The sequence below is a fragment of the Triticum urartu genome, chromosome 2A (assembly GCF_056163025.1).
Source record: "Triticum urartu cultivar PI428250 chromosome 2A, HENAU_Tu73, whole genome shotgun sequence".
Taxonomy (NCBI): domain Eukaryota; kingdom Viridiplantae; phylum Streptophyta; class Magnoliopsida; order Poales; family Poaceae; genus Triticum; species Triticum urartu.
In genome coordinates, this window is record NC_141874.1 from 9,161,441 (window position 1) to 9,184,744 (window position 23,304).

General features: G+C 39.8%; 1 protein-coding gene and 1 pseudogene across 1 annotated transcript; both read right to left on the reverse strand.

Annotated features, from left to right (window-relative positions):
* Window positions 1–4,643: 4,643 nt before the first annotated feature.
* On the reverse strand, window positions 4,644–11,787 carry LOC125535028 (meiosis-specific protein PAIR3). Its single transcript, XM_048698091.2, has 11 exons — window positions 11,545–11,787; window positions 10,597–10,674; window positions 8,569–10,482; window positions 8,303–8,450; window positions 7,242–7,382; window positions 7,103–7,166; window positions 6,876–7,025; window positions 6,678–6,736; window positions 5,797–5,931; window positions 5,189–5,280; window positions 4,644–5,109 (listed from the first exon to the last, which is right to left on the reverse strand). The coding sequence occupies exons 2-11, from the start codon at window positions 10,627–10,629 to the stop codon at window positions 5,041–5,043; spliced, it is 2,805 nt and encodes a 934-aa protein (XP_048554048.2). The 5' UTR covers window positions 10,630–10,674; window positions 11,545–11,787; the 3' UTR covers window positions 4,644–5,040.
* Window positions 11,788–14,694: 2,907 nt separating this feature from the next.
* Window positions 14,695–19,276, reverse strand: LOC147982808 (uncharacterized; annotated as a pseudogene).
* Window positions 19,277–23,304: the final 4,028 nt, after the last annotated feature.

The window sequence follows — 23,304 nt, forward strand, 5'->3', positions numbered from 1 at the left end:
GCCCCCCTAATCCAATCTTAAATTTTTATTGATGGTTGGCATGACAAGTATCTGAAAGTATTTTTATTTTTATTAGTTATGGTGCTATGTTTCATAAAATATAGGGATAGGTATATTTTCATCCTCAAACTTCATCGTAAGTATAGAAATCGTCCCTTAACTATAAACCACTAAAATTCAGTCCCTCAACTATTTAAATTGGTTAATTTTCGGGGTTGAGGGACAATTTCTATACTTTCGCCAGAGTTTAAGGATGAAAAGTACACTTCCTTTCGCCAGTGGTGTCATTATTTTATGTGAAATGATCCCTAGCCGAAGTGGCAGATCTAGGATTTTTAAATAGGTTGGTCCACCTTAAAAAACAATGGGAAAGGCTTCCTTTCATACGTGTGGTACATGGCAATCATCTAATGCTTCATTTGTTGTTGATTTTCTTGCATCATACGGCTGATAGATCCTAGCGAAATTTCGGTCCAACTTTTCGTAATTTATGCATCCACCTCTCTCATAGTTACTCATCCAATTACCCCACCTCCCAATTAATCCAGATCACATCCTTCTCTCCTGCTCCTGACCCACATCGGCGTTGAGCATTGGATCCACCACCCCGCCCCAGTTAGCTTCCCCGCGCCACCGAGTTTTGAAGCCCTGTGTCGCCCCAGTTCATCCCCGACACTCCATCCCGATGAGCCACCTATTCCACCCCATAGGTGCTGTTACCTGTGAGCTGTGTTGGGATTTCCTCGAAGAGGAGAGAATGATGCAGTATAGTAGAGATAAGTATTTCCCCCAGTTAAGAACCAAGGTTATCAATCCAGTAGGTGAACCACACAACACCTCGTTAGCAGTACCTACACACAAAATAACAAATCCTTGCACCCAACGGGAACAAAGGGTTGTCAATCCCTTGGCGGTTAGTTACAAGATTAAATTGTATGGTGATAGATAGATCGAAAAGAATACAAAATATAACAAATAAACAAAAATTGCAACAAGGTATTTTTTGTTTTAGTATATGATAGAAAATAGACCCGGGGGCCATAATTTTCACTAGAGGCTTCTCTCTTGAAAATAGCATACGGTGGGTAAAAAAATTACTGTTGGGCAATTGATAGAAAAGCAAATAATCATGATGATATCCAAGGCAATGATCATGTATATAGGAATCACGTCCGATACAAGTAGACCGGAACGATTCTGCATCTACTACTATTACTCCACACATCGACCACTATCCAGCATGCATCTAGAGTATTAAGTTCATAAAGAACGGAGGAATGCCTTAAGCAAGATAACATGATGTAGAAAAAGAAAACTCACGTATGAATAAGCCCCATATTTTTATCCTTAATGGCAACAATATAAATACGTGTCATGTCCCCTTATTTCACTGGGATTTGAGCACCGCAAGATTGAACCCATCACAAAACACCTCTCCCATTGGATAAATCTGATCATAAACTCACTATTCATCGGATACCAACAAACACACCGAAAAAGTCATTACATTGAATAGATCTCCAAGAACATTGAGAAGAACATTGTACTGAAGATCAAAGAGAGAGAAGAAGCCATCTAGCTACTAGATGTGGACCCATAGGTCCGAGGTAAACTAGTCAGCATCATCGTAAGGGAAGCACGGTTGATGTAGAGCCCCTTCGTGATCGATTCCCCCTCCGGCAGAGTACCGGAGAAGGCCTCCAGATGGGATCTCATGGGAACAGAAATTTGCGACAGCGTAAAAAGTATTTCGGGCGGCTCTATGATGTTAGGGGAATATTTGAGAATTTATAGAGGCGGAATTAGGTTAAGAGGTGCCACGAGGGGCCCACAAGCCTGCCCCCCCCCCTCTAGGGTCTCTTTTGGTCCAGAAAAAAGTAATCCAAAGTTTTTTCTCCATTTGGACTCTGTTTGATATCGATTTCCTGAAAAGCCAAAGACAGGCAAAAAACAACAACTGACACTGGGCACTAGGTTAACAGGTTAATGCCAAAAAATGATATATAATTGCATATTATTGCATATAAAACATCCAAGATTAATATTATAATAACATGGAACAATAAAAAATTATAGATATGTTAACCTTGACTTGCGGAGTTTGAAACCCGCTTCTTCCAAATAAATGAGAGGAAGAACCTTTTAATTATTTTTGTTTGTGTTTGCTGTGTTAGAGAGCAGGTTACTGGGCCGGCCCGCTACAAGACCCTTGTGAGCGCCAACAGCGCTAACCGGCGCTCACAGCCCCAAAGAGGTGAGACCCTCCAGCGCGACCCATCCAAACCCATCGCTCACTAACTCGCACGAACTTGCAAGTGAGTAGACCACAAGAAAAAAGCTTTATTCACGCTGTCCCAGAAATTGTTGCACTGGCAGTGCTGAAAAAAGCTGGGATTTGCCATGGCCTAATTGTAGATACGAAGACCACGTCCCAAAAAAATTGCCGAAGTGTACAAAAAATGCACACAAAAAAAAGAAACACATGGCAATTTTGTGAGAATATATTATGTGTTGGCCTCTTGGGAGATGTTTCTACCTTGTGAAAAATATAATGTGTGTTGGCCATGCTAAGATTTATAAATATTGCATGCTCTGATTAATAAAATTACCATAGTATATTTAAGTTGCCACGGTAAAGTATCTTAAGTTGGCATGTCAACTAATTTTAAGTTATCTCTAATCATCATGAAAAAAACTCCACCCCTCGTGCTTTTGAAAAACAACCGCAAAAAAGGACTGCAATAAAAAGGATCTTACATGGAAATTTTGCATTTCAATTAAAAAAAAGTCTTAGAAGAAATTTGACATGCCTTATATTTTTCGTTTTCAAAAACATAAAAATCAAGCATAGAAAGCCATGACCAAAATTAAATAAAATTGACATGTCATTATTCAAAATAAAATTGATGTTCTCTTAATAATAAAATTGCCATTTGGGAAGTAGAAAAATAGTTCCAAAATTGCCATGAATAAGTGATAAAATTTCCGAAAGCTTGCCATGGAAGCATTACAAGAGAAAGTAAATTGCCGTGTTTGGAAGAAGAAAAATGTTATGAATTTGCCATGAGATCAAGAGATTTTTTTAAAAAATCTTTTTCGTGTGTATAAAACAAATTGACATGTCAATATTACAAAAAATGGTTAAATTTTCCATGTGACAAGTTCAAAAATTTATAAATATGCCATCTACATATTTTTTTTGATAAACAGACACTTACGGAAAACAAAAAAAATACATATTTTTGCCACCTGGTAAAAAGGAAAACACATAATATATTCTCACAAAAACTAACCAGTTTTAGAGATGATGTGTCTTCTCACAAAATCAATGTTGGGATATCGCTTATCGGGAACTTATCGGTCGACCCAAGATAAGGGGTAAATCGGCCAGTTTATCGGCATATCGACCGATTTATCGCCATATCGACTAATTTATCGGCCGATTTATTTTATCGGTCAGACAACGGTAAGCAATAAATTGACCGATTTATCAGAATATCAAACGATATCTTGAACAGTGTGACAAAATAGTAAAGCAGGGAGGCTTGAGGCACTAGCCATTGCGATGGGCGGCTGTGTTTGGATAAGAGAGCGTCTGCACCCCTTTTGTGTTCTACTGAACGAATTTCGGAGCTGGCGTGCATCACATCAGATGGTCAGCAAGGCGTTTGCGCGGTACAACGAGATTTATGATGTTTGTCCGTTAGCATTTCCACAAAATGAAATAGGAGTGAGGGGTAGTATCACTGTCGCAACAACACATATTGAAGTCTAATTTGTAATTTTTGTATCTCATGCAATGTTTCGAATATTGATATTAAATTTTGTGACAACATCGAATGATGTTGTGTCAATGAGCTATTTTTTTTAAAAAAAAAACCCGAACATTTTTAGATGTGCAACACGGGTTTGGTGCCATGCCACAGGTCAAGTCTCCGACTGTCTACTACAACAACGTCTACTCAGCTCCAGCGGCGGAGGGACGATGATGGTGGCGCGCCTTTGCCTCGTCTTAGCGCTTATAGTCGTTGTTAGGTGGTCCACGGACCTGGTTGTAATTTTTGTTACTTCTGGTGTTCTCCGGACATCCACGACAGATGATGAATAAATTGGAGGTTTATCCCGCAAGAAAAAAGAAATCTCATTTCAGAGATAAATGTATGTCCGCTGTTTTTTTAGTCTTTTAGCATGGGGTGTCCACTCTTGAAGTACATACATGTTCCTTGCCAATGCATTCCTATGCACAGTGCTCGGTGAGAATGCTGCGAGAGACAGTTTCTCTATCAACCCGTGTCTGACGGCAAGTTTTTGTGATTTCTGTTTCCTGCAAGCTGCAAACCGGAATATGGAACACAGCATAACGTGTACCATGCCTACCAATACCTCTCATTGCATCCAAACTATTCCAAATAAATAAAGAAAGAAACCTCTCATTGCAGTTCTGTTATCTGCGAAGGGCATGGTAGGTTCCTGTTTTGCATGTACTACATACTTTATCGTTGGCATAGCAGCTTTCCTTTGCATGTACTACGCCACAACTTGTGTCCGTAAAGCTTGAATAACAACGGGTAAAAGGACATATACATTTGCCTCTAATTTCCTCATCCAAATCTCATGCACAAAAGCTCAAAGAAAAGCGGCACTGGAAGAAAGACATCAAATATGTCACCAGACGAGTACACTTGATTTAAACCATCACGTTCACATGGCAGCAAATCTAACTTAAGCATTTGTGACTTTGTACTTGATCATTACGTTATTCAGTCTGGAAACAAGAAACAATACCAGGACACAATTCACTGAAAGAAACACGGCATGGTTAAGTTAGCGATTCACTGACGCAAAACGGTAGAGATGGTGAAACGGTATGCATTGTAACTACAGATAGCCTCCTACTGCTTTGGAATAGTTCTTCAAACTGAAAACTGTGAGCAAACCCTTTGTGAGCCGTATGTGGACCTGCTGTTTGTGACGTGATGCCCCGCCCTACAGGTTTCGCCGTAGCTATCTACTTCTGTCCTGTAGAGCAGGTGAACTTGATCAATCTGCGGTGTCCATGATGAGCTCCTTGAGCACGTGTTTCAGGCCATTCATCTTCTTCCGGGCTCTCTGCGAAACCATTTTCATGGGAAAAGGTTAGCGTCTGATCGATACGGCATCCCTCCCTGGGGGTATGGTGTTCGTTTACCTTCTGAACCTTCGCGATTTTGATTTCAGCATCGTTGAGCTGAGAACCAACTCTGCTCTCGGCGTGTTGGAGGAGCTTCTTGTGTGATGCTTCTGTTGATGCAATCATACAAGAACACCATGGTTCAGTGGCAATTCAGGCAAGGCCAAACGGTTAGAGAGAAACTAAGCATTTAAACAGATTTCTTCTAGTGGCCGCTGTATGATGATTCATTCCATTTGCCTCTTAACAATGATAACAGTGAGCTAAAAACTATAATAATTACTTAAATTAAAAAACACTTCACTGATGACTTTCTTCTAATCATGTGCCAATGGAGATTGGGCAATCATTCTTTCAATTAAAAAGAACATGTGATTTAACCACATTATTCAGCAACAAACTTCATGCCTGAAACAATGTTGGAATCTTATGTGCTGGATCAGTCATATGACAAAGCTTGCAATCTATAATCAAAGTGCTCCAATGGTGATACTTCATAAGGCTCCGTTTTGACAAAGGTTAACATGATTCCACATTTTTGGGGGTCCATGCAGAGCATCAGTTTGTAATAAATAGTGCGGCGAGTAAGTATTTCATTTGCATTTCGCAAGTGTAATGTCACTTACTTTGCTTCTCAGCTACTGCCTTAAGTTCTGCATGATAGGCTTCAAATTCCTCGAGAGAGTTCTTGCAACCAAGCAACTGCTGATTAACCTCCTCCTTAAACTTCTCATGAAGAATCCGTAACTGTTCCTGTTGCTCTGAAACCACAAGACATAGAGGACCAGGTTATATCATTTGAGTAACTAACATTTATTCCAAGAGAAACAACACAGGACATGCAAGAAGACAAGGTAAAGTATAAGGATTCACAACGGAATCTTGCCACAAGTGTGCCTTACTAACCAAACAGGCAACTAACTTGGTCATATACCTAACTAACTAGTGGTGTGGCATGGCCAGCATTCCAACCAAACAGGCTCTAACCCTATATGCATACACAGTAAAAAGTCCAAAGAGCAGAAGATAGTAATAAATAAGAAATAACCAAACCAGATTGGATAACTGCAGGCAGATTCAAAGAAATGGTACATTAAATTTTTCTCAAATTAATCTTTCATGGCACTGATTTTATGATTCAGTATTCAGATAATGGAAATGATTCAAGAACAAAATCAACCTATTTAAGGTTAGCTCTTTTTTAGGGGCATTCATCTTATTGTGTTTTCTTGAAGCTTAGGATATGCCGGACCTGCATAACACAGGAATCCAATCATGTCTAACCTTATTTGCCTATATGACTACTCTGCTACTTATTGAAGTAGTACGTTGCCTGAGCTGAATAATCCAAATAGGTCAAGTACGAGTGGCACAATGGATCAAAACACCAGTACATCACATCTATATAGATACTGCTTTCTGAACAGTTTCTGACAAATGGGTCTCATTGTCAGAAAACTCATGATTCACAATATTAATTTCTGCAGTGACACAATATAGACTGTACCTTCAAATGTTGAGTTTAGTCGCTTCCTTTTAGATTTTCCTGCATTGACCAGCTTATCCCTGAAAGTACAGTTGAATGCGTCAAAAAATAGCTGCACCTCAATATATATGATACTTCTATAACAAGGCTATATATACAATTAGGTGTGCATATGCAGATAAGATGTAGTTTCTTTGGTAACACCAGCAAAGATCTTACACATCATCCTGCATCTGCACCTCAACTCCCTCCAGGTGCTGGCGAATTATCTCTCCAGTACCTGCCAGTATCTCAGAACTTCTATTTCTTGTTTCAGACTTGATCTTGGTTTGAAACCTTCCCAGCACCAGCAGTAACTCATCAAAAGCCCTGGTTACAATCAAGAAATGAAATTGGACCAACCAACAAGATCAGATTTGTATTTCTTTATACAACCTAAAACGGACCTGTTCAGGTAGTCATCTGGGCATTGCACTGGTTCTTTGTCTGACATCATAGTTTCTTGTGTTCCTGAATGAATTAGTAATGACATATTAGTTCTGAACTGGAACTGTTAAATCAACGCAAGAAGGAAATCAACTTTACCAGAAGTGGCAAAAGGAACAGGCGAAGGTAACCGCCGTTTGCCTCTTTTACCCTCTTTTAGATGTGATTTCTTATCCAGATTTTCTGTTGGAGATTTATCAGGGCTGTCTACATCTGAAAGCCATTTGCGAGTTTTATATCCTGCACATGGAGAACCAGTTACAAATAAGTAACACATCACAGGTAAACAATTTTTGGATATATGACAATGTAATTTATACATCTCCAACAGCACGAGGGAAAAGCTTGGCTCACACTATTAATTTTCCAGAACTAAAGTGGTCAAAATACTAAACTTAAAGCACTTAGCAAAACACACTAATGAAACGCATTTAAAGTAGCATGCATGCACATGACAGGATATGCCACATGTTGCTTCTATTCCATTGGAATGGCTTCTCATGAGCAAGCACTTCATACAATAGTTAAGAGTGAGTGCATCATCTTAGCATACCAGCAATCATGGCAGTACTTTGGAGAGCCCTAACCTTAAAGCCACAGCAGGATTATTGGAGTGTCTGGCACTGATAATGATTGATCAATGACTGCTATGAAAATTCTGTGGAAATAGAGCTGATGCAATAGTAGGACTATTGGACATAGTTAAAAAAGGCGCGCCTAGGCTCTATGCAATAGCAAAATGTTTAGCACATAATTGTGCTTAAGCGTACACTTTGGTTAGAAAAGCGCAAGGCGGTGGCGAAATGCACAATTAACACCTAACTTTCTTTTTTACTTTGCTATTGGATGCTCTGACCCCCAATGTTTTTTTTTTTTTTGAGGAAAAGGGCAGAAGCTCTGCCAATAGTGTTTAACTGGTAATGGACGCATAGAGAAACAATCGATCTATATATGTAAATACATAGAGAAGAATGTGTTCTACATGAGTACTGTCCTCATGCAGAACAAAATGGGTAGTACTCTGTAAACTAACACTGTCACCTTCAGTTCTACAAATGTGGCAATAAATCTGAAAGGAACAAAACATACTCTAGGAAGCTATTGTTTTGCCTGTATAAAGTATCAATGTGTATTGAAAGTTGCAAAGTTGATATTCTGACCTTTCCCAAAACTTGGAATAGAAGTTTGAGCCATTTCATCTTCAGCTGGCAAAATGGGTGAAAGATATGGTTGTTTTTTGTTCTCTCTTTCTTCTGAAGTATTGGGAGATTCACTTTTAGGTAACTCATAGGTTTTATCCATCCCGTCCTGGATATCAGCAGTACATGAATGAGTGACAAACAGATAGGAGTTACTCTGTTACATGAGTATAGACAAAACAAATTTACTATGGCTGTGAAATGATTCAAAGATGTGGAAAGCCTACCAATGGCTCAGACCCTGGATCAGAAGCAAAGGAACTTGATCTTGACCTGTTCACACTTTTTGGATACTTGGGGCTGTATGTGTCATCATGTAGCACTTTGCTTCTATTGTGGTAGCCATTTACATTAGTTGCAAAAGTAGGACTTGCAAACTCATCTCCCATGTCTCTGAATCTGGCTGCCAATGGACTGGCAAACTTCTCTCCCAGTTTACCATTTATCTGGGGGCTTGCCTCATTGTCCCATGGGTACTTTTTCGCTTCAGGTGATGGACTAGCAGCACCAGATGGTTTGCCATTTATCTGGGGACTTGCCTCATTGTCCCATGGGTACTTTTTCGCTTCAGGTGATGGACTAGCAGCACCAGATGGTTTTCCATTTATCTGGGGACTTGCCTCATTGTCCCACGGGTACATTTTTGGTTCAGGTGATGGACTAGCAGCGCCAGATGGTTTACCATTTATCTGGGGACTTGCCTCGTTGCCCCATGGGTACATTTTCGGTTCAGGTGATGGACTAGCAGCGCCAGATGGTGGCAAGCTAAATGTATTTCCCGCTGGTTTATGTGCCTGAGGGCTTCGGTCTGAAGCTTTGCTCAAATTAGAATTCTCCTTCCGGTGCAGCAATGAAGAATAATTTTCCTTGCTCTTTGATGAAATATTCTGCGAAGAGAGCTTATCTTCACCCTCATTCAGTGTCGTGGGCAGCAACTTCTCTGACAAATGCGTCTTCTGAAGCCCAACTTTAGCCCCATTCAGCCGTCTCTCCCTTGTAGGGCTTCTAGAACGGCTCTCAGCAGTTTTTCCAGTTCGGGACAACGAAGAAAAGGAGGTGGTTTTCTCTCCCTTATTCTCCGATGCTGCATTTCTAGAAGATTGCTGTCCTTCCCTAGCATCCTGTGTGATCTTATCAGAAATCTTGTCAGAACAATGGACCTTCTTAAGCTCTACTTTAGCCTTCCTATTTGAGCTTCTAAGATTTCTCAAGCAGCGAGAGTTACCATTTGCAGATTTCCCCACGGTTTTGGGTGTGCATTTCTCATCAAAAACAAACACACTGTCCAGTGTTTTCTGCTTGGGTGCAGAACGTGAAGTAGACAATGGTTTCTTTGCACTCTGGCTCTTATCCTGCTTCTTGGAGGCTGCTGGTGCTTTCGTGCGACCCAAGGTGCGAGTAACGGGCCTCACTTCAACTACTTGTGGAGTATCAGAATCTGACTCAATTGGATCAGAGGATGGTTTGCTCTTTGCATAGGTAGCTGTTTGACAGTTGAGAAGATCAGGTGTCTTGATAATATCAGGAAAACGTGACGTGTAAACCTTCTTGATCCCTGAAGATGGTCCATTGGCGGTTAGACTTTTAGGTTGGTCCGGTCTCTCAATGTCTTCAGGGTTTGGTGAAGCAACAGCCTGCTTGGTTTGTGATGTGCCAAGGATCCCCCACAGCTTCATCCTGAGCACTTCGCTGTTGGGTTTGGTCTTATCTGCAGATTCCACTTGGCGCTTTCCTTGTGAATTCACGACAGATGTCTTCTGCAGTTGGTCAAGCTGGCTGCCTTGTTCTTTTCTTGTTCCAAAGGAAAAGGTTCCGGTTTGCTCACGTGCATGGTCATCAGGTTGTGACAGAGAAACCTTAACATGGGCGGCTTCAGGTGCCTCTGTAGCAGATCCTCCATGGTTTGCAGCTTCTTGTGAGACCCGGAGTGAAGCATTATTCACTTTCGGAGGTCTCGATCTTCCATCAGTTCTCTGAGACAGGTTCCTCTCGAATGCAGGGGCAGCAGCAGCAGCAGCAGCAACATCTCTGCTTCTTGATACAGAATCTGACCTTGGATGAGGTATGCCAATTGATACCTTAGGAAATTTACCAGATGGATACTGGTTGCTGGCCAAACTCCAGTGATCACTTGATGTAGCCTAGAAACATCATAAAGCATGAGTTGTTAAAATAGCACTAGTGTGAAAGAACAGCTAAACCTGAAACAGGAAGCACATCCTACAATTTAGCACAGGAAGGAAGTTGCTACTCACTTTCTGGATATTCGGCAGCTTGATCTCCGTCATTGCAGCTTCTGGGATAATAGTGGACCAAATTACCTAGAGTTGAAGCTGGTAAACAGGAGAACAAGAACATTAGGTAAAGCTCCACCAATGTTAAAGCATCTTTTATTTAGGATCAAATTAAGCTCCACAGAGATGTATAAATACAATATATACGAGACTATAAACCATGCCTGAGACTAAGACCAGATTCAGAAATGAACAGTAACACAGAAGACAGAATTATGCAAGATACTCTTGTCAAGTGTAACTAATGCCAGGTCTGAATTGGTATATATGCAGCAGTAATTAAAATGAGTCAAATGGAACAGGCTGCTAGCTAGCTGAGAGTAAGAGCATACCAACCAGATCAGACTTAGCCTAGTCTGAGAAATACTAGTAGCTAGGACTAGCCCCTTGTAAGCATATTTGAATTAATGAAAGATTAGAAGTAGCAGGTGCAATGCAACTGTATCATATACATTGGGCTAAACGTGGTCTCAGCATTCAGAGGTCGTCTTCCACAAGCAATGCATACAGCTTAGGTCGTCAGATAACTTATAACTCGGGAAATGCTGGGACAAAGCAATACTAGTGACACATTTGCAAGACTTGCAGCAGCTGACCTAGCCTAACCGCGTGTACGGAAGCATTCCAGCAAAGAGATCCATGGAAGATCAGGCGTTTGATTGACGGCAACCAGCCGAATGTAACCGAGCAAACCACGGCCAAATCAGACGACGCGAGCAAAACAAATTCGCAACGACAAGCAAGCGTATGACGCGATCGAGGTGAAATTACAGCATGTAGATCAGGAAATCAACGGCTGCGGGCGCCTGATCCCAACCCCTAAATAAACCCTAACGAAACCTTGCGCGCGGGAGACCAAGGTGCGCGAACCGGGCCAATCCAGCCCACGGGGGAGTCTGAAATCGGTACCTGAGGCCTGAGAGTCCCTGGTACCGACGGCGGTGCGCGGTGGGCTCGTGCGGCGCTCGGCGGGGAGGCGGGGAGGCGGGGGGCTCGATCCGGGTCTGGACGGGCGGCTTGTTCGCGGCTGGTCGCGCCGGTGGTGGCGGTAGCGGGGGTCGGCGGAGGCTAGGGTTTCGTGGAGAATTGAGGACGGAGGAGAGAATTCAAAATCGCAGTGAAGGAGAGGAGAGAAGAAGGCAGGGGACGACTGATCCCATTTCGCATCACATCAGTGCAGTGGTTCGACTTGTATCCTCCACACACTCCTGGCCCATGGGCCCGACGGGCAGTGAGCCCCACACTTACTTACAAGGCCCACTCCAATTGCAGCCCGTGTACCGGAAGTCTTTGGAGCATTTCTTGTAGCAGAGATTGACATCACGAAGAAGGTGTTTTCAAGGGATTTCATCGTAATCCTTAGTTATAGAAATTACTTTGCATTTTCTTGGATCTTTAATCCAAGTCAGCATACCTGTAATTGTTATGAGTATATGAGTAAAATTACACACGTTTCTAAAAAAAATCTAATGGTCTGTCAGCTCTAAACCCCTTCCAGTCCAGGGTAGCAGTGATGACAGCATCCGGACTGTCTCTTGGTTTTTCCAAATAGCAGATTCTGCAGGTAAACTAGACCAATGGGTGAGCGCTTGTAATAAGGATCCATTGCGTTTCTTGATCAGCCTTCTCTCCAAAACTTCTTCTGGAATGACATTGTGTATGCCTAACAATGGTGCCTCAGTCGCATTAGTGAGTACTAGACTGTGGTTTGAAACATGAGTGTTACATTGAGAAACATGGCACACGGGGTGAACCAGGCTTTTAGCCGGTAACGCCAGTCGATAAGGAGCTAGACCAATTCTTTCCAGAATGGTAAAGGGTCTAAAGAGCTTCATGGAGAGATTTGGAAAAAGGTTTGTTGACCACATAAGTCTCTCCATAGAATTGAAGTTTTAGATATAGTGAATCTCCCACAACAAACTCTCTGAATGTTCTATTCTTATCAACATCAACTTACAACAAACTCTCTTGGAGACAATTATCCAACTCGGCATGTGCATTATGGAGGGGTTGTGGCAGTTCCCAAAATGGACTCATGCCCATATATGGCTTCAAAGGAGTACACCCCAGTGAAGCATGAAAGGTTGTATTGTACCAGAATTCTGCTTAGAGTAACCACTGAGCCCACTGTTTGGGAGTGCCATGTACATCACGCCTCAAATACATTTGCAAACATTGGTTAACTCTATCAGTCTAACCATCTGTTTGACGATGATAAGCAGTAAACATGTAAAGCTTGGTGACCCACGGTTTGAATAATTTCCTCCAAAATTGCTAGTAAATATTTTGTCTCTATCTTAGGTGATTGTATGGCATACCATGTAACTTGACAATGGTCGATAAAAAAGGAATATGATATATGTGCAACATTGAAGGGGTATTTCAAGGGTATAAAGGGACTCTACTTGGTATATATTTGTCCACCACAACAAGTATAGAAAATTAGTCAGCAGACTCAGGCAACCCTATGATAAAATCTATAGAAATGGCTTCCCGTGTCCTTTGGGAATAGGTTCAGGATACGACAATCCAGGATACTTACAATGCTCATGTTTTGGTTGTTGAAAAATCTAACACTATTGAACGAAGTTATTAAAAATTAACTGTAGTTTTAATCCCTGCCCACTGAAAATGCCTCACCCCCCCCCCCACACTTTTGTAAGTTGCTTGGCTTCCAGAAAATGCCCCCCCACTTGAGATGAATTTAATGCTTCAATGATTTTTCTCTGAATGCCGGGATTTACATCTACCAAAATCCAGCCTAGATTTTTCAAAAGGCCATTTTCCAAAGAATATTCAGACTCTTCATCAGGGTTCATTGCAAGTTTATGAAGCTATTGATGATCATGAGTGTCAATCTCATAAGAGTTCATAATTTCTTCTATCCAAACTGGTTGAGTTGAAGAAACTGTTGGTAAAGCAAACACATGCCCCACTCTAGAAAGGGCATATGTTGCCTTATTTTTAGAATCTTGTTTTTATACTGCAAAGTGAACTACAAGGCCACTAATTTTCGCATGGCCTCTTTTTAAATCAATAATTAATTCTTGACTGCACGGCTAATAAAGGCTTTGTGACATGTTTTTATAACAAAAGGACCTCTAAGGCCTATCCACTACCACAGTAATGGCCATAACCTCCTTTTCATAAATGCCCACTTTCTGATTAGATGGATTTCCTTCTTGGCTGAGCACTGCTCCAATGCCAGTATCATAGGCATTTGTTTCAATACAAAAATGTTTGCTAAAGTCGGGGAGGACCATTACTGGAGTTGTTGCCCTGGCTTGTTTCAATTGCTTGAAAGCTATTTGAGATATAGGATACCACATAAAGGCTTTCTTCTTCAAACTTTTGCATAGACTCTCCACTCTTGAATTGGTACATTAAGAACCCTACATACATGTTTCGTGCCAATGCATTTGATGCATTCCTATGCACACTGCTCTGTTAGAATGTTGTGAGAGACAGTTTATCTATCGTCCAGTGTCTCTCTAATGATAAGTTTTTGTGATTTCTGTTTACTGCAAGCTGCAAACCGGCATATGCAACACGCATAACGTGTACCGTACCTACAAATATCTCTCATTGTGGTTCTATTATCTTCCAAGGGCATGGTAGGTTCCCATTTTATATGTACATACTTTATCATTAGCACAACAACTTTCTTTTGCATGTGATGTGCCACAACTTGTGTACATAAAGCTGTAATAATAACAGGTAAAAGGATCAAATATGTATAACCTTCTTTGAGTACGATCGTACATATACATTTGCCTCAAATTTCCTCTGATCCAAACCTCATGCACAAAAGGAACATATTAACATAATTTATTGAGGTGTTCGACAATCATTCAACCCAATTAAGTCTAGGGGATCATATCCCCCTTTTATTCTAAAGACCGACTAAATTTTGTACTAAGAAATAAAACAAAAGTAATACCAAATGATGACCAAATATGTCTTCTAACTTCCATTGGTGCTTTATATAGTTTAGATCCTGGTTTAATGTGCCAACCATTTATTCATTGCCTAGTCCCATGTTTGTTTTCCCTTTGAAACCTAGTCATCTTTTGTTTTCACCGTATATTCGTCTTCATCAATTTGCGTCGCTACTTCGGATGGCCTCCCTGTTGGACGCCTTATAGATTTGGAGGAGTATGCTTCTTTCCCATTAGCCTTCATGCTTTTCTTCTCGATTTTTTGGTTCTCATCTGGTGAATCTAAGTCTGTAGAGATGTTGTTGTCCCCATCTGTAACAAATAAAACAGAAGTTATTATGAAAGAAATACAAATACGATCCTTAGACTAGCTCCATGTATTATAGCCTTGTGCATTCTATAATTTTGCAAAGAAAATCTAACTATTTTCATTATGTTTTCAGCTTTTCAGAGAGTACAAGCAATGTGTATTAGGGGCGGAGGAGAAATATTTCATATATCTGAATATGTTCTTTAAAGTTTTACATATGCACCAATATGATTTTCAAGAAAACCTACATAATTTTTGACTACTCAAAACTAATTACAGAATTGCTTGCAAATATACTTGAACGTTGATGTGCAAAAGTGACAAATCAATTGAAGGATCCATGTTTGATTCAGTTGTTAGTGTTCATTTTTTAAATCTCACATAAATATAAACTATGTATATCATACATTTAATCCATTATATAAATCAAAGTATCTTGAAAGCTTTCCAAAGCTCCAGAAAATTGCGTATAAAGTCATTAAGCAACTTGAAAAAGGATGTAATTTACTTGTAGCTTTCTAACTAATGGACCTCCTAAGATAGAAAAAGAGCAAACAAATCTAAACACTCTCAGGTAAAGCAATCTCACACAAAACAGAGGAGTGCAAATAAGCACACGAAAAAAATTAAGTACCCACAAGATTGTGTAGTAGTATGAATGAGTATTTTTTTTTCATCATTTATCTACTTGTGCACTAACATATTTTATACTAGCACATGCTATTTCTATTTCTCATCAATAACAGTGTAAAGTATTTATAGTAACTTGACTAGATTGGATGGCAGAACCTAAAGGGAAAAAATATGTGAAACACATGCATGTATATATAAATACAATAGCAATGATGAGAGAAGGAACTTACAAACACTAAAATTTTGCTCATTGAGATTTATATTTTCCCCAATTTTTAATCTTCTAGGTATCGACGGACTTGCTTGAGTTGTATTAGTCATCACATTTTTCATAACCCTTTTGCGTAGACTCTCATGCTGCAAAAAGAAACAATTAAAAATAAATACCAAATATCCATAAACATAATTTACTTACATATTAGAATTTTGGAGGTTTGATAATGTTAATGCAATCCATTTGTTGATAAAGCTAACAATTCAAATAGTTGGACATATTTTCAAAAAATTATATATGATATACACAATATCATAACACAAACTACATAATAGCATATGTTTGGGGCTGGGCTATTTTCAGCCACCACATTAAGATATCAAGTTGGCATGTTATGATGGGTCTTATAAAAAGTTAGTAAGCTCTACAAAGTTGCCTAAAACAATTAACACACTAGTGAAAGAAACCAAAAATTCATCATTTCCATGTATGGTCTAACGTACAGGTAGACCAAAGTCATGCCTTTGTTTTTGCAAAAAAAATGTGTTTCTCATGTACATAACAAAAAAATATTAGTTCATTGTGTACTCAAAAAATAGAGGAACATTAAGTTGCACACACTTGGAAACAATAAAAACACTATCATATTGCAACCTATGATATTTCTTTAACAGAAAACAGTAAGGTATACCCAAAGATACAACAAAACCAAAATGTTCCATTTTTTGGTTTGGTTATGAACCAAAACCTATGATACACCTTATTGCCTAATAGGTTGATAGATAATTGCAGAATTAGTCGAGGAATGCATGCATTTATATGATGTGACGACAACTCTGAAATACAGGATTGCAAAACAAAGAAAAAAATGCAAGGGCGATCATCTGGATATAGCACATGCGTAGCATATGAAAACTACACTAATCGCACATTAATCTTGCACGAATAAATGAAAATGTGAAATTAGAGTGATCACATAATTTCCTACATAATGAGAGGTAGAAGGGTGGAATCCACAAGAATTATGTAGCATTATCACTATGACCCTACTTAAATAACATGAATCAAGTAAAGAACCTACAATCCTACTTAAGCTAGTTTAAATGGTCTAATTACTTCAAGAATAACACAAAATCAAATTATATGGAAACTAAGTCAAAAAATATTCCACTTACAAATTTTAGGATACCTTATTATTTTCACATAAAGTGGAGAATTTTGAACTATTAGAATGGCAGTTTGTAAAAAGATATAAATTAAATTTTAAAGAGTATAAATGCTAATGGGAATATGTATGTTCTTCTAAGACAAGTGAAGTCCTTAGAATGACACATTAATTTTGAGAAAATGAAATGATGTACGACAATTACTCATAATACATAATCTTGAAATGCTTAGTTACCAGATCAGCAGACTTCTCAAAATTGTACAACTCATCTACACTTGTCCTTTGAACAAATGATCGTTTTGTAAGTTTTCCCGTTTGAACGTAGTGAAGTGCAGACTTCAATGTCCTGAATGCATAATGGCTAACAGGGTCTGTGTAGTACTGTATAATTAATAATGATTAGGACTATGAAAATGTTTAATCGAAGAACAATGGAGTGATTTTGGTTTTCATTTTTATGTACCTGGTCTTTCCTTGTTCGTTCCAATGTTTTTCTGTATTCCAATTCCTTCACCCAGCCATGTGGCAGCTTAGATGGGTTGAACTCCACTTCTGCAAGTATCTATAAAACAAGGAAACATATTAGCTTTGGAAAGTCAAACCATGGTGTACATAAACAATTATTTATTTAGTGATAGCAAGAAATACACATTATCTCGAGAGTTTGTGTCGCATTGTCCATTGGTATCCCAACTGGAGATCTTCCCTTCCTTAACATAGAGTAGTACATCTTCTTTAGAAAACAATCGTACTCCCATTGCCGCAGAAACATAAAACTGCAAATTAATAATCGTGCAGGAATTTACAATCAAATTAAAGTTATTTTTTGACATGAGTAAATTATATGCTTGAGATCCTTAATAATTATTTTTATGGGGTAAATGAAGGTAGCTAACTCTAATCATCGATTGTTTGTTTTTTGTATAGCTTACACATGTGTGCAAAGTTACCTTACACACAGGGGGAGCAAGAGAGACCGAAAATATATTGCAAAATTAGTTCTCAAAACAAATCAACTAATCCTAGGAATGTATCTGGCAAACATGTTCATATCTAATCCTTAACCAAACTGAGGGTTATTCATGAAAATTATAATGGTTGTGAGCATATAAGAATATTTGGAATTCCTAAAAGATTCAAAAATGACATAAGTTACTATATATCAACGGTTGGTGATCATTTTTAAATTATGTACATATAAATGAAGCTTTTTTGGGGCCATTCGACACTACATCGTTGGACACTACCAATATTAACATTTTTGCATGTCACTTTTAATTGCCAGTGAATTAGCAATTCTAGACAACAAATGATTTCTTCCTGATTTTATTACCGTCGTCACTTTGTTATACTAGACAGACAACAGTTTTATTATCAGCATTTGGGGGGGGGGGGGACTTAGTATTGGTAAAATTATGGACATACAATTTATAATTCTGATGTGATAAAAAAATGATGTACATTTTATGTTATAACGCATGAGGAAAGATGTGAACCTTTGGTGACCATTCTTCATCTCCTCGCCAATAGACAATTACAAACAAGCATTGTTTGAGCTAGGAAACTACCAAAGTGAAATTAATAGGTTTTGGTGGCACTTTGTATTCCAATTACATAATCACATCTATACCATCGAAGATGAGCATAATATAATAACTTCGCATATGACATGATACCATATCCAGTTAAAGGCTTGGATACTCATGGGAACAAATTAGTAATTATGAAAAATATTTTCATGAAAGAAAACTTAGATTAGATTGACACTTTCTTGGAAGTCATGCATTATGAATAGAGAGAGTACTTGCAAGGAAAAAGGTGAAAAGGCTACCTTGTACATCTTGTCCATATTCTCGCCGCCCACTCTGATCTCGACCAACCACCCCTTTGGAAGCCATTCATGTGACTTCTGCATATCATGACATATCAACAGATGGATCATGGATATGGAATGTTATATGTATGCACATATATATGTATATACATAATGACTACATTATATTAACAAAACATACAAAAAGCATGCTATCAGCAACATAATAATTGGCTTCTATGTAGTGCTCATCCATCTCAGAGAAAAGGTAGTCCAAGACCTCGGACTTCATCGTGAATTTTGCCCCTGACACTGGAGAAATGAAATACTGGAAATAAACAAAAGCAAGGAGAAAAATTAGACATTTCCAATAATTAAAACAATAAACTAAAACTAAAAAACTAGAGCACGAACACATGTTAAATATATTTAATATCATGTTTGTTTGTATATAACATACCCGATAGAGGGCACCATCGTCACCCCGTCAAACCTCCATGATCCAACCATCTGGTAGCCAAACTGGTGCCTCCACTACACCATCTTCCATCTTCTTCTTGACATCCTCGAGTAGTTTCACTTCCTCAACATCCAAGATCCAGTCTTCCATTCCTAGAACTGCAAAAATTAGTATCTCCCTTCTCTTTCAACTCCTCGGAGATAGACCACCATAAGATTATTCCTCGGTGAAATACCTCAGTGGTAATCCACCCACACACTCCCATGGAAACGATATGCAAAACCATACTCTCCTAGCTAAACCCTGTATATATGGACTTCTCCAAAAATGAATCCACTATCGAGACTTTAGCTTCCCAAAAATTGAAGTGTTGGATTATAGGTATCCGTATGATCAAGAATGAAGGTATATCACACCCGCAAAGCCACATGGGAGGCTGGATTTGATCAACCAAATAAGAAGTCGAAGAGTTGGTTTTCATGCCAAAGTAGCATCACTCGTCTATTGCTATTGTACTAGCAGTGAGAGTCACAGCGGTGTTTCTCAGTTTTCAACTTATCTAGAATATCAAAAGTAAACTTGTGCAGCATCTGAGTAGGGCAACGGAGGAGACCAAGGTTCAGCAGTGTTCTAGGAGCGCGCGAGGCATGGGGAACGCTCGGCTCCGCATCCATACTGCCACTAGGATCTAGTGTGGTGGTGCTACCATTATTTGGCATGCCCAGGAGCCGAGGTTGCGGTGGTCTAGCATGCCTTGGTGCCAGGGCGGGGTGCGGACATCGGCAGTGACTTGGGGACACCGGTTGCGTGCAGTGGGAGGCGCCGTCCCGTTATTTTACTTTATTTTATTTTTTCCTCAGATCAAAACAGCTCAAGAGCCATAGTATCCCAGATACAACACAATATGACTTTACTCTCTTCTTCATATTTTTAGAGAAAAATATTGGACCAGCAAAAAGAACGTCTCAGGCCTCCTTTGTTTGGAGGAATTTCATAGGAATTCTATAGGATAGGATTCTTGTAGGAAATTTTTCTTTATAGCCCTTTGGTTCATAGGAATGGATTCCTATTGCTACATAGGATTGGTTCTTACCCTCCATATTTCAAAGGAAAATAAACATGAGACTAGACTCAATGGAAATGTTCCTATAATGTAAACCAAATGGCATCTCTTTTTCTATTCCTACTCATAGAATTTGAGATACATGCCATCTCATTTCCTACAAATTTCCTGTTCCTATGATAATCCTATCCTATGAACCAAAAGATTTTTTTCCTATGTTGATCCTATCCTATGAGCCAAACGAGGTATGAGAAGATACAATAAGTGGCTATGCAGAATTAAGTACAGTCAAAGCCCTAACAAACAATCCAAAACCAAAAGCCATGGGGAAAATATAAATCTGTAAATCATGGCCTCCAAAACAACCCTGAATCTATCGTGCAAGCTCAGTCAAGGAGAGATGATGGGAATCAACACCGAGGCCACCAGTTGAAGCCATCATCATCTTGTGACCTCAGATAAGAATGAATCGAGTTCCTGCTACATAGATCAGATCCAGCTAACGGAAAAACAGAAAGTCCAGCTAGTTCCATCCCCATAACGGGCTTGGGAAAAATTTCTTCCTATTGATGGCACCCCCAAGACCGCTACATAGATTGGATCACCACGACAACCAAAGTTGGAAGCAAACTACACATCAGCCACATGATGATAGCAGTACATGCACTCTGCGAAACAATCCGTCCGTCACCACCCAAATCTGTAGCACCAAAAAAATTCCTAAGACATCAATAGACAGACCAAAGGGTTGTTCCCCAGCGAATTCTAGTGCCCCAGATCCCTGGCGCCACCAGCCCCAAACCGCTCATCATACCTTCGTCAACTCACGAAACCCATACATGACCATTCCTCAGATCAAACTCGGAACAGAGCGGGCCATCTTTCAGCGACCTCTCTACCTCGTAGGATGCCGCTAAGCGCACAAATCTAACTCCCACCCCATCTATGACCAAATAAAAGGTGATTAGCAAGGAGAAAGGAGGATTTTTTGCAAACCTTGGGTCACCGTCGGGGGTGCCATTGAATCACAAGGTGGAGAGGACTATCCGGCGACTTGTTGTCACCGCCTGCCCTTAGTGAACGCTCTCACTTGGAGATGTGGAGAAGACCATGGATGATGATGAGGCAACGAGACAAGATGCAGGGTGGCTGGAGGCTGGCTGTGGATGGCGGAATTGTTGAGGGCCTCGGTCAGCACTATATATATCTGACCGGGAGGAAAAGGTAAGTCACTTCCGACGTTGTCTTGTCCTAGCCCTAGATGATCCATCGGACAGTGGAGGAGTTTGTAGGAAAAGGGGTCTAGGGTTGAAAAGGCCAAAACTAGGTAGGTCATTGAAATTTCAAAATGGGAAAGGCGGGGTTGGTGAATTTGGTCCAAAAGTTTTTTCTTTCTTTATTTACTGGTATTTAATTTGGTTATGTGGTCTCACCATCCATTAAATACTGATATGTCTGTATCCTAGAATTGATATAACTTTAATTGGTGATATTCCAAAGATATATATGAGGATACGCATGGTTCCACTATTGACTTTTTGCAATTACAGAAATTATTTATTAGAGGTTGTGTACTGGCTGCCAGCGTAGGCACACAAGTGTTCTACCTAGAGTTACCAAAAACGTGTCATGTCGATATGTGATAGAGCGAATTCTTGCCAGATCCCTCGGTAGGGGTGATACGTCTCCGTCGTATCTACTTTTCCAAACACTTTTGCCCTTGTTTTGGACTCTAACTTGCATGATTTGAATGGAACTAACCCGGACTGACGCTGTTTTCAGCAGAATTGCCATGGTGTTATTTTTGTGCAGAAATAAAAGTTCTCGGAATGACCTGAAAATCAACGGAGAATTATTTTGGAATATATAAAAAATACTGGAAGAAAGATCCACATCAGGAGGGCCACCACCTGTCCATGATGGTGGGGGCGCGCCCTACCCCCTGGGCGCGCCCCCCTGCCTCGTGGCCCCCCTGACGCTCCACCGACCTCAACCCTGACTCCATATATTCACTTTCGGGGAGAAAAAAATCAGAGAGAAGGATTAATTGTGTTTTACGATACGGGGCCGTCGCCAAGCCCTAAACTCTTTCGGGAGGGCTGATCTGGATTCCGTTCGGGGCTCCAAAGAGGGGAATCTATTGCCATCGTCATCATCAACCATCCTCCATCACCAATTTCATGATGCTCACCGCCGCGCGTGAGTAATTCCGTCGTAGGCTTGCTAGACGGTGATGGGTTGGATGAGATTTATCATGTAATCAAGTTAGTTTTGTTAGGGTTTGATCCCTAGTATCCACTATGTTCTGAGATTGATGTTGCTATGACTTTGCTATGCTTAATGCTTGTCGCTAGGGCCCGAGTGCCTTGATTTCAAATCTGAACATATTATGTTTTCATCAATATATGAGAGTTCTTGATCCTATCTTGCAAGTCTATAGTCACCTACTATGTGTTATGATCCGGCAACCCCGAAGTGACAATAATCGGGACCACTCCCGGTGATGATCGTAGTTTGAGGAGTTCATGTATTCACTATGTGTTAATGCTTTGGTCCGATACTCTATTAAAAGGAGGCCTTAATATCCTTTAGTTTCCAATAGGAACCTGCTGCCACGGGAGGGTAGGACAAAAGATGTCATGCAAGTTCTTTTCCATACGCACATATGACTATATTCGGAATATATGCCTACATTACATTGATGAATTGGAGCTAGTTCTGTGTCACCCTAGGTTATGACTATTACATGATCGATCGCATCCGGCATAATTCTCCATCACCGATCCAATGCCTATGAGCTTTTCATATATTGTTCTTCGCTTATTTACTTTTCCGTTGCTATTGTTACAATCACTATAAAACCCAAAAATGTTACTTTTGCTACTGTTACCTTTTGCCACCATTATCACTACTATCATATTACTTTGCTACTAAATACCTTGTTGCAGATATTAAGTTTCCAGGTGTGGTTGAATTGACAACTCAGCTGCTAATACTTGAGAATATTCTTTGGCTCCCCTTGTGTCGAATCAATAAATTTGGGTTGAATATTCTACCCTCGAAAACTGTT